The sequence below is a fragment of the Oncorhynchus clarkii genome, chromosome 16, assembly GCF_045791955.1.
Source record: "Oncorhynchus clarkii lewisi isolate Uvic-CL-2024 chromosome 16, UVic_Ocla_1.0, whole genome shotgun sequence".
Taxonomy (NCBI): Eukaryota; Metazoa; Chordata; class Actinopteri; order Salmoniformes; family Salmonidae; genus Oncorhynchus; species Oncorhynchus clarkii.
In genome coordinates, this window is record NC_092162.1 from 14,279,907 (window position 1) to 14,293,858 (window position 13,952).

The following is a 13,952-nucleotide window of genomic DNA, read 5'->3' on the forward strand; positions in this document are numbered from 1 at the left end:
ACGGCTGGATAGGGCAGTGTGCGTCACGGCTGGATAGGGCAGTGTGCGTCACGGCTGCATAGGGCAGTGTGCGTCACGGCTGGATAGGGCAGTGTGCGTCACGGCTGGATAGGGCAGTGTGCGTCACCGCTGGATAGGGCAGTGTGCGTCACGGCTGGATAGGGCAGTGTGCGTCACGGCTGGATAGGGCAGTGTGCGTCACGGCTGGATAGGGCAGTGTGCGTCACGGCTGGATAGGCTACGTTTCAACTGTCAAAATCCATGACATAACCAACTGCGTTACCGCTAAAACCAGCTATTGGTTGGTCTTAAATATCTCTATGAACACTGCCTGGAATTAGAACGTTGGATCATGTTTTGAAGGACACATCTCAAATATTTCCACCCCTCCCATCTGAGCGCAAGCAAGCTGATATAAGACAGGTAAATTGCCGAATCTGGTGTTAGGGCGCCAGTTTTTACATGACAAGATTGCAAACTAACGTGCATTTGACACTAGTTCCACCTTAAATAGAAAATGAGCCCATAGATGTGACACCTGTTGTGCTGTTGAAGTTCTCTATCGAGGACAAATAGATACTGGTTGGGGAAATGTGTCCATCTTGAAGTGTCACTAAGTGACTACATATGGATGAGTCACATCCCAACGCTATGTACAGTTCTGTCAAACCACAGAAGCGCCATAGTTAATCACAGTCCACACAACAAGAGAAGCCATTGTTTTTCTGGCTGGTGCTCTGTTGTGGTGGCTGGGTTTGTATGTAGTTTGTGTTGTGAACTGATGTGCTGTGCCATTGGAAGACAGTTTACACATACACAGACCTGTCGTATCTCAGTCTTATGCGAGACACCTAAACCAATATTATGCTCTCTTGCTATTCTTAAAGATTCCAGTCTTCGTGTCTGTGCGGTGTGTTTGTTCAGCAGAAACACAGCGGAGTCTAGATTTGGTTGTCGTCCAACATGGATTCTATGGTCACAAAGGACCATTGATTATATTCCCTCAATGCCGCCAAAGCGTGGATGATGGAAAATAACTGTTACTGCATCCGTAAGAGTCCATTGTTTACGTGCTCGTTAATAAAGCATCTACATTGAAAAGTCAGTGAAGGGGACCTCAGCTGACCTTTTCATTCTCCTGGATCTGAACAGGACAGAACATTTTCCTGTAGCCATGCTTCCTGCATAGAGGAGGATAAGGTTCCCAATTGTGCTATAACCACAATCTGGAGGGCATTACCCTGTCATACTGAATGAACTGCCTTGAGATGTATTTTACAGTAGTAGTACATGGTAAACAACTTCTTCAAATCTATCAAAGTACCGCTGTCCAATTCCCCTCTTAAGACCTGCTTTTATGAAGGTTGTTGGAGTAGTCAGATGTACTGGAAAGAGGAAGGTCCTGGCACCATTTGGTTCACAGGTGGAGGCTTGATACTGTATGCATTCATATCAGATAAGGTCATGAAGAACTTGTTTCTACTGATCAGTAAAGAGATGCTGCCTAACTCTGTCTTCCGAGTTAACCCTCTTTTACACTGCTACTGTTGACAATGATAGCCTGAATTATAACTTGGGGTTTGCATGCGTTACGCAACTCGTTTCACATCAATCATTCATTGGTGTCAATGAGAGATTTGACAGACATCAAGTTAGGATTCGGTCTGAAGATCCAATTGAGAAATGTTGTTGAATCTTCTTGACGGAGACAGAGTCGTCTCAACACCCCCGCACTGATGGAGGTGAATCAATCCAAACATTTGGATAAAGTAAACAAGTGTTAGGTAAACGAAACAGATGTTTAAACTCTACCATTCAGCTCTCTCTCCATCCAGCAGATTTTGCATTTTTTTTAAATGTTCCATAACTAATCCAAACCAAAGAGCAGAGAAGGAGCCGGCCCATCCCAGCCCATAGGTAGACCCTTCATACCTGTGGTTTGATCCACCTAGTTGATTTGTGCCAATCAAACAAGAGTACAAAAAGAGAGATGGAATTTTCTAAGTGGAGACGCTACCTGGCATCAACAAAGTCATCACTCATCCTTGCATTCTTTTATGACGTGCAGTAAGACATATCCAAACTAGGTCAAAGTCTGCACTCTGTTACTTGAGAGTAAATTTGCAACATGTGTGTTATTCAATTGGAGAAAAGTAAACTGGACTGGAGTCTGTTAGACAAAAGAGAGTCACACTCTAGTGGTGCAGAACAGAGATGAAAGACAGCCCAATATATATCTCTGCCGGCATTCCCAGGCTTGTGTTTCTTTCTTGGCTCTGAATTGGGTTATTTTTGCTCCCTCAGGGACATTCCCCGATTATAAATCTCTGGGATACGATGTATTTCCAGTTCCTAATGGTTGGAAAGAAGGAGGCAATTTGTGTAGTTCTCAGTAACCAACATTACTTCTGTCTGCATAGATTTGCTGTATCTCTTAATAACCGGAAAGAAAGTGACATGGTAAGTTTGTCTAAAACTGTTAAGTTCACTGTAACAACCAGTAGAGCTCTGAGAAGGAGCCCCGTGACCCAGGGCTGGCTAACTTGCCCAGAATCAGGTCCTGAAAACGTAATCCCATAGTCTGAGGGTTTGAGTATGATTTACTGAGCTTGTCCCTGATCTAAGAACAGCCAGTCACAAGCTTCCCCTTCTGCCTGGACTGAACATTAACATTCTTGTCAAAATCTGGGTTTGATTAGCCTTTATTGGAATGGGTTATATATGTGTGTGTGTTAGTCTTTATCTCATCCTTTCCCCATTTCAGCAGCCTCAGAGGGCATTTGTCATCCGTTTAAAGCTGGTGCAGAAAGACCACATCAACAGAGAGGGAAATGGTGAATCACTTCAGATGCTCATACTTGCTATGGTCAGTGCCAGAAAGGATCCAGCCAAAGAAAACACATTCTCAAGTCCAATGGCCCCATTTCTCAAAGTTAGCCCATTTTCCCATTTGTCTTTCCTCAGACAGAAGATAGCCAGACCAGGGTGACCCCTTAGGAATGTCCAGGTCAGTCACAGACGGATCCTGTGGACTCAAATGATTGTAGAGACACGGAAAATGTCACCAAATGCAATTCCTTGCCTTCAGAAAAGCCAACTTGGCTATGGTGTTATCAGTCTTTTCCCAATGTTATATCGTACACTTATAGGTTTAGAGTTATGAGAGACTTCGATCGTATTTTCTCACCATGTTTGAATGCTAGAGTGTCCCAATGTGAAGAGCAGCTCTGGCCTGGAGGACAGGAAGGGTTGTTACACTACAGGAAGTGGAATAGGTATTTGTGGGTCTGTACACTCAGCTGTGGCCTGGGCAGATACAATCAATCAATCAAATGTATTTATAAAGCCCTTTTTACATCAGCTGATGTCACAAAGTGCTGTACAGAAACCCAGCCCAAAACCCCAAACAGTAAGCAATGCAGGTGTAGAAGCACGGTGGCTCGGAAAAACTCCCTAGAAAGGCCGGAACCTAGGAAGAAACCTAGTGAGGAACCAGGCTATGAGGGGTGGTCAGTCCTCTTCTGGCTGTGCCGGGTGGAGATTATAACAGAACATGGCCAAGATGTTCAAATGTTCATAGATGACCTGCAGAGTCAAATGGTAATAATAATCACAGTGGTTGTAGAGGGTCCAACAGGTCAGCACCTCAAGAGTAAATTTCAGTTGGCTTTTCATAGCCGATCATTCAGAGTATCTCTACCACTCCTGCTGTCTCTAGAGAGTTGAAAACATCAGGTCTGAGACAAGGTAGCACGTCTGGTGAGAAGGTCAGAGTTACATAGCCACAGGCAGAACAGTTGAAACTGGAGCAGCAGCACGACCACGTGGACTGGGGACAGCAAGGAGTCACAAGACGCAGGCCTCCTAATTGTCCCTAGAATTTCTACGCAAACAGCTGGAGGCAGGGCTTTCTCCTATAGAGCTCCATTTTTATGGAATGGTCTGCCTACCTACAGTATGTGAGAGACGCAAACTCGGTCTCAACCTTTAAGTCTTTACTGAAGACTCATCTCTTCAGTGGGTCATATGATTGAGTGTAGTCTGGCCCAGGAGTGTATTGGTGAACGGACAGGCTCTGGAGCAACGAACCGCCCTTGCTGTCTCTGCCTGGCCGGTTCCTCTCTTTCCACTGGGATTCTCTACCTCTAACCCTTTTACAGGGGCTGAGTCAGTGGCTTACTAGGGCTCTTTCATACCGTCCCTAGGAGGGGTGCGTCACTTGAGTGGGTTGAGTCACTGATGTGATCTTCCTGTCTGGGTTGGCTCCCCCCCTTGGGTTGTGCCGTGGCGGAGATCTTTGTGGGCTATACTCGGCCTTGTCTCAGGATGGTAGTTGGAAGACTTCCAGTTTGGTGTAGCGCCATCTCCGTTCCAATTTTCTGGAAGCTTGCTTCAGAGCTCGGGTATTTTCTGTTTACCAGGGAGCTAGTTTCTTATGACAAATGCTTTTTGATTTTAGGGGTGCGACTACATCGAGGGTATTGCGCAAGGTTAAATTTAGTTCCTCAGTTAGGTGATTAACTGATTTTGTACTCTGACGTCCTTGGGTAGGTGGAGGGAGTCTGGAAGGGCATCTAGGAATCTTTGGGTTGCCCAAGAATTTATAGCATGGCTTTTGATGATCCTTGGTTGGAGTCTGAGCAGATTATTTGTTGCTATTGCAAACTTAATAAAATGATGGTCCCATAGTCCAGGATTATGAGGAAAAACATTAAGATCCACAACATTTATTCCATGGGACAAAACTAGGTCCAGAGTATGACTGTGGCAGTGAGACATGTTGGACAAAACCCACTGAGTTGATGATGGCTCCGAAAGCATTTTGGAGTGGGACTGTGGACTTTTCCATGTGAATGTTAAAGTCACCAAAAATTTGAATATTATCTGCCATGGCTACAAGGTTCGATAGGAATTCAGGGAACTCACTGAGAAATGCTCAATATGGCCCAGGAGGCCTGTAAACAGTAGCTATAAAAAGTGTGTGTGTGTGTGTGTGTGTGTGTGTGTGTGTGTGTGTGTGTGTGTGTGTGTGCGTGTGTGCGTGTGTGCGTGTGTGCGTGCGTGCGTGCGTGCGTGCGTGCGTGCGTGCGCGCCCACGGCTAAAGGTTATTAATGAGAAGTAAGGGAGAAAAAGTAAGGTGCCCTCTTTCCTGGCAGGAAACCGTAGCAGTAGAAGATGAGGTTTTCCATAAGCATGTGTGATTGGCCTTGAATACAGACTGAGGAATCTGTTGATACCTTTACATTGTTGTTCATCCCAAATAGAAACACAAGCTGCTTCTCAAATTGACTAATTGGGATGTCTGCAAACAGTTTGACCCTGGACATAATCATTTCTCATCTAGCTCTGGATTTAATGTGTGTATAAGACACTGCTTTTATTGGCAGTCACAGTCCTCTTGTGTACGATATACAGTTTATTTTATTTTTTTAATTATATTTCAGCATTTATCAGTACTGAGCAAACAAGTCTAACTCTCTTGGTGAATTGACTGTTCAGTCCCTATTGACTCAGGTACACACACAGACACACAGAAACACACAGAACAAGCTGACACACACACAAGCAGACAGGCACACACACACACACACACACACACACACACACACACGCAGCCACACACACACACACACTGTGCCAACAGGTGCCTCGTCAATCACTCTAGCAGCAACAGACAGCAGTCTTGACTAGTGGATCCTTCCTGCAGACGGCTGCCAGGTCTGACAGTCCCTTCTGCACCCATTATCCCCCCCGTTCCCCCCTGATGTTTACCTCTCTGACAGTCTGGTCATTTCCACTGACACACACAGGGCTGTCTCTCACCGTTCCACACTGGCACTGTATCAGAGGGCTCAGCAGCAAATATCATCCCAGTCACTGAGAGCTGACAAGGTATCCTATTAGCTTAGGAGAGCAATGGAAACTGGAAAGTCAAGGAAACGTTAGGCTGCATCATTGCATCAAGTCTAAGGTCCTGTTACATCGAGACACACTCAGGGACAGACAAAGCGAGACTAGTTTCACTGCCCTGCATCCTTGCAGAAATCGAGCACAGATGAAGCTTCTGTTTTAATCAAATGGCCTCCCGGACTATTTACATTGACCCCCTTCCCCCCTTTCTTTTACACTGCTGCTACTCGCTGTTTATTATCTATGCATAGTCACGTGTACAAACTACCTCGACTAACCTGCACCGCCACACATTGACTCGGTGGCGGTACCCCCTGTATATAGCCTCGTTTTTGTTATCTCATTTTATTGTTACTTTCTATTTTTTACTTTAGCTTATTTATTATTTAGGATGGAAGAGGAGGGTGGAGGGTAGAGGTAGACCGATTATGATTTTTCAACACCGATACCGATTATTGGAGGACCAAAAAAGCCGATGCCGATTTAATCGGCCAATTTATTTATTTAAAAAAAAATGTATTTGTAATAATGACAATTACAACAATACTGAATTAACTTATTTTGACTTAATATAATACATCAATAAAATCAATATAGCCTCAAGTAGATAATGAAACATGTTCAATTTGGTTTAAATAATGCAAAAACAAAGTGTTGGAGAAGAACGTAAAAGTGCAATTTGTGCTATGTAAGAAAGCTAACGTTTCAGTTCCTTGCTCAGAACATAAGAACATATGAAAGCTGGTGGTTCCTTTTAACACGAGTCTTCAATATTCCCAGGTAAGAAGTTTTAGGTTGTAGTTATTATAGGACTATTTCCCTCTATACCATTTGTATTTCATTAACCTTTGACTATTGGATGTTCTTATAGGCACTTTAGTATTGCCAGTGTAACAGTATAGCCTCCGTCCCTCTCCTCGCTCCTCCCTGGGCTCTAACCAGCAACACAACGACAACAGCCACCACATCGAAGCAGCGTGACCCATGCAGAGCAAGGGAAACAACCACCCCAAGGCTCAGAGCGAGTGAAGTTTGAAACGCGCTAACTAGCCAGCCATTTCACTTCGGTCACACCAGCCTCATCTCGGGAGTTGATAGGTTTGAAGTCATAAACAGCGCAATGCTTGACTCACAACGAAGAGCTGCTGGCAAAACGCACGAAAGTGCTGTTTGAATAAATGTTTACTCGCCTGCTTCTGCCTACCACCGACCTCTAGTGGAGGGGGTAGAGAAGGGTGGAGGGGGATGGAAGAGGAGGGTGGAGGGGGTAGAGGAGGGTGGAGGTGGATGGAAGAGGAGGGTGGAGGGGATGGAGGAGGTTGGAGGGGGATGGAAGAGAAGGGTGGAAGGGGGTAGAGGGGGATGGAGGGGGTAGAGGAGGTTGTAGGGGGATGGAAGAGAAGGGTGGAAGGGGGTAGAGGGGGCAGAGTTGTTACTGGGAGACGGGTGATTTGATAATGCATCTGTGAGTACAACACCATGGAATGCAAAAAACTGCCTGTTTGTCAGTCTGCCTCTCACTGCCCAGAGAGAACTGGGTCACTCAAGCCCACGTCCTTATCTCACTATACTAGAGTGATGTGCTCCAGGTACTGGAGGTAGTACACAGAGTACTGTGCTGTACAGGAGTTGTTTTCCTCCAGAGGTGTAGTAGATGTATTCCTGACTTGAGAAATCTTTTCAGTAGCTTGGGCTGTTCTATTGTTCTGATCTACAGTGCATTCGGGAAGTATTCAGACCCCTTTTTCCCCATTTTGTTACGTTACAGCCTTATTCTAAAATTGATTCAGTTGTCCCCCCCCCCCCCTCATCAATCTACACACAATACCCCAATACCCCATAATTGTTTTTTATTTTTTGCAAATTAATACAACAACAAAAATATGTAAATATCACATTTACATAAGTATTCAGACCCTTTACTCAGTACGCTGTTGAAGCACCTTTGGCAGCGATTACAGCCTCGAGTCTTCTTGAGTATGACGCTACAAGCTTGGCACTGTTTCTCAAAATAGTTTTTGTTTGAATTTTTGTTTGTTCGGGCTCTGGCTGGGCCACTCAAGGACATTCAGAGACTCTTGTATTGTCTTGGCTGTGTGCTTAGGGTCGTTGTTCTGTTGGAAGGTGAACCTTCACCCCAGTCTGAGGTCCTGAGCGCTTTAGAGCAGGTTTTCATCAAGGATCTCTCTGTACTTTGCGTCGTTCATCTTTCCCTCGATCCTGACTAGTCTGAAAAACATCCCCATAGCATGATGCTGCCACCACCGTGATTCACCGTAGGGATGGTGCCAGGTTTCCTCCAGATGTGGCGCTTGGCATTCAGGCCACAGAGTTCAATCTTGGATTCATAAGACCAGAGAATCTGGTTTCTCATGGTCTGAGAGTCCTTTAGGTGCCTTTTGGCAAACTCCAAGTGGACTGTCATGTGCCTTTTACTGAGGAGTGGCATCTGTCTGGCCACTCTATCATAAAGGCCTGATTGGTAGTGCTGCAGAGATGGTTGTCCTTCTGGAAGGTTCTCCCATCTACACAGAGGAACTCTGGAGCTCTGTCAGAGTGACAATCGGGTTCTTGGTCACCTCCCTGACCAAGACCCTTCTCCCCCAATTGCTCAGTTTGGCTGGACGGCCAGCTCTAGGAACAGTCTTGGTGGTTCCAAACTTCTTCCGTTTAAGAATGATGGAGGCCACTGTGTTCTTGGGGACCTTCAATGCTGCAGAAATGTTTTGCCGCCCGTCCCTAGGTCTGTGCCTCGACACAATCCTGTCGCAGAGCTTTACGGACAATTCCTTCGACCTCGTGGCTTGGTTTTTGCCCTGACATGTGGGACCTTATATAGACAGGTGTGTGCCTTTCCAAATCATGTCCAATCAATTGAAATTTACCACAGGTGGACTCCAATAAAGTTGTAGAAACATCTAAAGGAGGATCATTGGAAACAGGATGCACCTGAGCTTTGTCATTATCGGCTATTGTGTGTAGATTGATGAGGATTTTTTTTATTTAATCCATTTTAGAATAAGGCTGTAACATAACAAAATGTGGAAAAAGTCAAGGGGTCTGAATACTTTCCGAATGCACCCAACAAGCTTTCTTAGTCTCACTGCAGAATCAAACGTTTTGAAGGTTTAGGCATTCATTCTGAATGCTTAAGTTCCGCAACGCTCTAGCATAACCCAAGCCTACTTGATGGCAATAGAGCTCACTGTTGCCCTTGGTGGCCAGTTTTAAAGCAATCTCCTCCTTACCTGGACAGACGTCTAATTTCACAGTGGATCTTGAGAGACCAGTGTGACAGATAACCTGCTGACTGCTGGGTGGTAGACAAGACACACTGACACTGTGTGCCAAAAGCCCTTCCTCCCAGTCTTTCCCATTCCATCCACCTGACCTCCTTCCTGGAATGTGTCAGTTTATCCCATTTCCAGCCCATCTGGCAGAGTGCTTAGGGCTGTCGGCCAGGGAGCAGCCTGCTGTTCCTGAGTCAGGTCTGGATGTCAGGTCTGGATTCCTGGAGCACTGAGCCCAGGGTAGGAGGCCAATGGTTCCTCTCCCCATATACCTGTGGCTGTATCCCCATGACCCATCGCCACATCCTGCCCCCCCTGCCCTGTCCCGACCTATTAATATCTAGGTCTAGTGTAACCCAGCCATAGTGACAACTGTATAACTCTTATCCATTCTCCTGTCATTGTTGATGGATTTTGTCTGTTGTAGATTGTGTCAGTGAGATGGAGGAAGTGGCAATTCATTGCCTTGATATCTTTTCATAAAGCATGCAGAGTATGCAGACATCAGGGCATATCGTCACTTCCTCTCAGTGGATTTACGGAACGCTATGTTGACCCCCATATGTTTGTTGCTTTTCAACTGGCGCCCGTCGAGCATAAACAAACAGGATGTAACGAAGGCACTTCCAGCATGTCTCAAAAGAGGGGTGGTCTTGTTACCGTAGATACTGAATGTACTGTAGCTACAGCTAGTACTGTATCTTCATGCCAACTGTTTCTGTTCAGAATGCACTCTATAGAATACACATCTTGACTGATCTGAGTCCTGTGTCTCTGTGTTTAGATGAAGCTGCCAGTGCTGCTGCTGGGTCGTTCAGCTGACCTGAGGCCTGGTGAGTTTGTGGTGGCCATCGGCAGCCCCTTCTCCCTGCAGAACACGGTCACCACAGGTATCGTCAGCACCACCCAGAGAGGAGGCAAGGAGCTGGGCCTGAGGAACTCTGACATGGACTACATCCAGACGGACGCTATCATCAACGTGAGTGATACATCCACATCATCAGCACACACACAAGCAGCTGTCACACAGGGCATTTAGTTGTGGAACACAGCTGTCACACAGCGCATTTAGTTGTGGAACACAGCTGTCACACAGGGCATTTAGTTGTGGAACACAGCTGTCACACAGGGCATTTAGTTGTGGAACACAGCTGTCACACAGGGCATTTAGTTGTGGAACACAGCTGTCACACAGGGCATTTAGTTGTGGAACACAGCTGTCAGAGCAGGGCATTTAGTTGTGGAACACAGCTGTCAGTGCAGGGCATTTAGTTGTGGAACAAAGCTGTCAGTGCAGGGCATTTAGTTGTGGAACATTTAGTTGTGGATATTTAGTTGTGGAACACAGCTGTCACACAGGGCATTTAGTTGTGGATATTTAGTTGTGGAACGCAGCTGTCAGTTCAAGGCATTTAGTTGTGGATATTTAGTGGATATTTAGTTGTCAATATTTAGTGGATATTTAGTTGTCGATATTTAGTGGATATTTAGTCGTGGATATTTAGTGGATATTTAGCTGTAGATATTTAGTTGATATTTAGTTGTGGAACACACAACAGTAGCTCCCCCTTATTTTCCCCGTTACACACGAAGGAGCTGTAGACGTACCATCTGATCATCCCTTTAACCTGAATGTTGTTCCTTTTCAGTATGGGAACTCTGGCGGACCCCTGGTCAATCTGGTAAGATATAATTTCTTATTGATAAGAATTCATCTTTCAGAATGGTCTTAAAGGTCCAATTCAGCCGTTTTTATTTCAGTATCAAATCATTTCTGGGTAACAATGAAGTACCTTACTCTGATTGTTTTCAGTTAAAATGGTCAAAAATATACTAAAATAGCTTCTTAGCAAAGAGCAATTTCTCAAGCAAGAATTTAGCTAAAACTGTCTGGGAGTGATCTGAGTGGAGAGGGGAAAGCTGAAAATATGCTGCTATTGGCAGAGCGGTTTGGAAGTCTCTTTCTTATTGGTCTGCTAACTAATTTGCCACCGGGTGATGTCACAAGGCAGGCCAAAACTCCATCCCACCAAAACAGGCTGAAATTTCAGGCGGTCTTATCAAACAGCTCTTTACACCAAAAGGGTATTATCATCATTTTCGCAATTTCACAGTGTTATTCCAACCTCATAGTGTGGAAATATATATAAAACACAGGAAATCACGTTGTTAACTGCACTGGACCTTTCATTGTAAATCTATGACACATCTGGAGGATGTATTTTAATAATGTGTGTTGTTTCTGTCTTCAGGACGGAGAGGTGATTGGGATCAACACACTGAAGGTGACAGCAGGAATCTCCTTCGCCATCCCATCAGACAAGATCCGTCAGTTCCTGGCAGAGTCCCATGACAGGCAATCTAAAGGTACAGATTACCAATCTAAAGGTAGGGCTGTGACGATTATGGAATTTTGGGGTAACGATAAATTGTCACTCAATTGACCACGGTTATTGTCATAGTTGTAATTTTTTTCAACAATTGTTTTGAGCTTGTAATGCATCATAAATTAATGCATCTTTGAAAATTACCAATGACATACCTAATGAATATAACTCAGGTTTGGTGAAACCCCTGTTTTAAAAATATATTTTGATTGTGCCGTTCTGCTCATAAAACCAACTTTACCCTCTTCATGTATAAAATAAACAAGTATAAATAAAATAAACAAAACTGCTATTGGGTTAGTTTTATCTACTTGAAAATAAAGTTTAAAAATATATATATATATATATATATATATATATAATCTCCCCCTCTTAAAATGCATGTATTAAGACAATTTTGGCAATTTATTTTTAAGTTTCCGGTTATTACCGGTTAGACCAGGGTTTCCCAAACTCAGTCTTGCCCCCCCACTTATTGGGCCAGACCTATCTAAAGTTTCATGGTTTTGACCAGGTACTGTATATTGAATTTTAAATGTTTATCACCATGTGCATGCTAACACAGCATTTATCCTCTTTTCTTTAGGGAAATTATCAACAAGTAAGAAATATATCGGTGTGAGGATGATGACTCTCACACCAATGTAAGTTTCAGACAGCCTGGTTCACCTTGTGAATGAAATTCTTCCAAATACCTGCGTTACATTAAACACATCTGTGTTTTCATTGGTTCTTTTCCCAAAGGCTTGCAAAGGAGCTGAAGGAGAGACAATCAGACTTCCCCGATGTTACCTCAGGGGCATATGTAATCGAGGTCATCCCAAAAACACCAGCTGAGACGTAAGTAGTATCTAGGACCTGAAAGGGTTCTTTGGCTGTCCCCATAGGAGAACCCTTTGACGAATGGGTTCTACATGGAACCCAAAAGGGGTTCTACCTGGAACGAAAAGGGTTCTCCTATTGGGACAGCTGAAGAACCCTTTTGGAACCATTTTTTCTAAGAGTGTACTGAGAACAGAACAGTTAAAGTCCTCGACCTTAGATTAGGACAGGAGCATTTAACGACTCATTTGGTAGTTGGCTAAGTCTCCGTCCCTCTCATAAAGGTTGCTAAGAGTTCATTGTCGTCTACTCTTAAAATTAGACTGGCCTCATAGCACAATGAATTAGCATTTCATGACTACATAAACAGCATGACAGACCAGTCTACAGAATGCACTCTGTATATTTTTTGTGGCCACATAAAATCATTTGCGCTGAGGCGGTGGTCTCCCACTCAAGGAAATTAATAGCTTTCTTTTTGTCTGGTGGAGTTTGTGGGACCAAGGTTAGCAAAATGGTCTTAGATTTTTCAGAGACTATGGTCAGATTTATTTTCTCACAGTGTCTAACAAGAATGTTACTGCCTCTGTAAATTCATTTAGCTTTTTTTGGAATGGGGAAAACTCCCTTCTCTCAAATTTAAGAGGCTATATTTATATTCTGTGGATTGAGAGATCTAATGGTACACACTGCTTATAGAGCCTAACGTACTTTATCAGTAAAGCGCATTTCTTTTTTGCTACATTCCCTCTCCTCCACAGAGGTGGCCTGCAGGAGAGTGATGTCATAATCACCATCAACAGCCAGCGAATCACCTCGGCCAGTGACGTCAGCAGCTCCATCAAGAGGGAAGACACGCTGCGGATGGTGGTCCGGCGGGGGAACGAGGACATCATGCTCACCGTCGTCCCAGAGGAGATTGACCCTTGACTTCTCAGCAACCACGAGCTGGTTCTCGGTGTTGAAAATCACGGACCTTAAACCGGGTGTGTCTGGAGCCACACCCTACCTTAGAACCTGTAACTACTAGTGTCTCCCTCCCCTCCACTCCCCTCAAACTACAGAGGTCTGTGAGGCCCACACCTACCCCTCTAGGAGCTCAAATGTGTCCAGGCTAATAAAGACATATTTTAGCACCTATGCTAGTTTTTTTGTATTATTTGTCCTCATGTATGAGTCAAAAAGATACTTCCACACTCATTGACACTGATTATTGCCATCACGTTTGTTTTTATACTCTATTAACATCCTTGCACAGAGAACCCTCCTCAGTCAGAGAGAAGAAGTGAAGGGTGTCCTTAATCTGGTTTGTTGTTGATATTGATGATGTTTTTTAGTTGTATTTCTCTTGGTATGTTTTGACGACAATTTCACAGAGGGAATAAAATGTTTTTAAAAAAAGTGGTGTTCCTTACTGATATGAAAATCCTAACTCTGACTGCATGAATGTTGATGGTTCAACTATACACATCTAGTAAAGGCCAGTGTACACATCCAGCTTGGCTGCTCTATGCACAGACTGGGACTATGACCATGGCATGA

The 13,952-nt window shown here is 44.3% G+C and overlaps 1 protein-coding gene across 2 annotated transcripts in view; it reads left to right on the forward strand.

Annotated features, from left to right (window-relative positions):
• The window catches only part of LOC139368004 (HtrA serine peptidase 1b), a 32,699-nt gene extending 19,151 nt beyond the window's left edge, over positions 1 to 13,548 (forward strand). Inside the window, exons 4-9 of one of the 2 annotated variants that reach the window (XM_071106485.1) lie at positions 9,986 to 10,180; positions 10,851 to 10,883; positions 11,454 to 11,589; positions 12,175 to 12,232; positions 12,333 to 12,428; positions 13,172 to 13,548. In XM_071106485.1, the coding sequence (XP_070962586.1) occupies positions 9,986 to 10,180; positions 10,851 to 10,883; positions 11,454 to 11,589; positions 12,175 to 12,232; positions 12,333 to 12,428; positions 13,172 to 13,340 (687 nt within the window). In that variant the 3' untranslated portion in view covers positions 13,341 to 13,548. The remainder of the gene's footprint in view (positions 1 to 9,985; positions 10,181 to 10,850; positions 10,884 to 11,453; positions 11,590 to 12,174; positions 12,233 to 12,332; positions 12,429 to 13,171) is intronic. The other variant, XM_071106484.1, reaches the window with a different exon arrangement.
• The last annotated feature ends 404 nt before the right edge of the window (positions 13,549 to 13,952 follow it).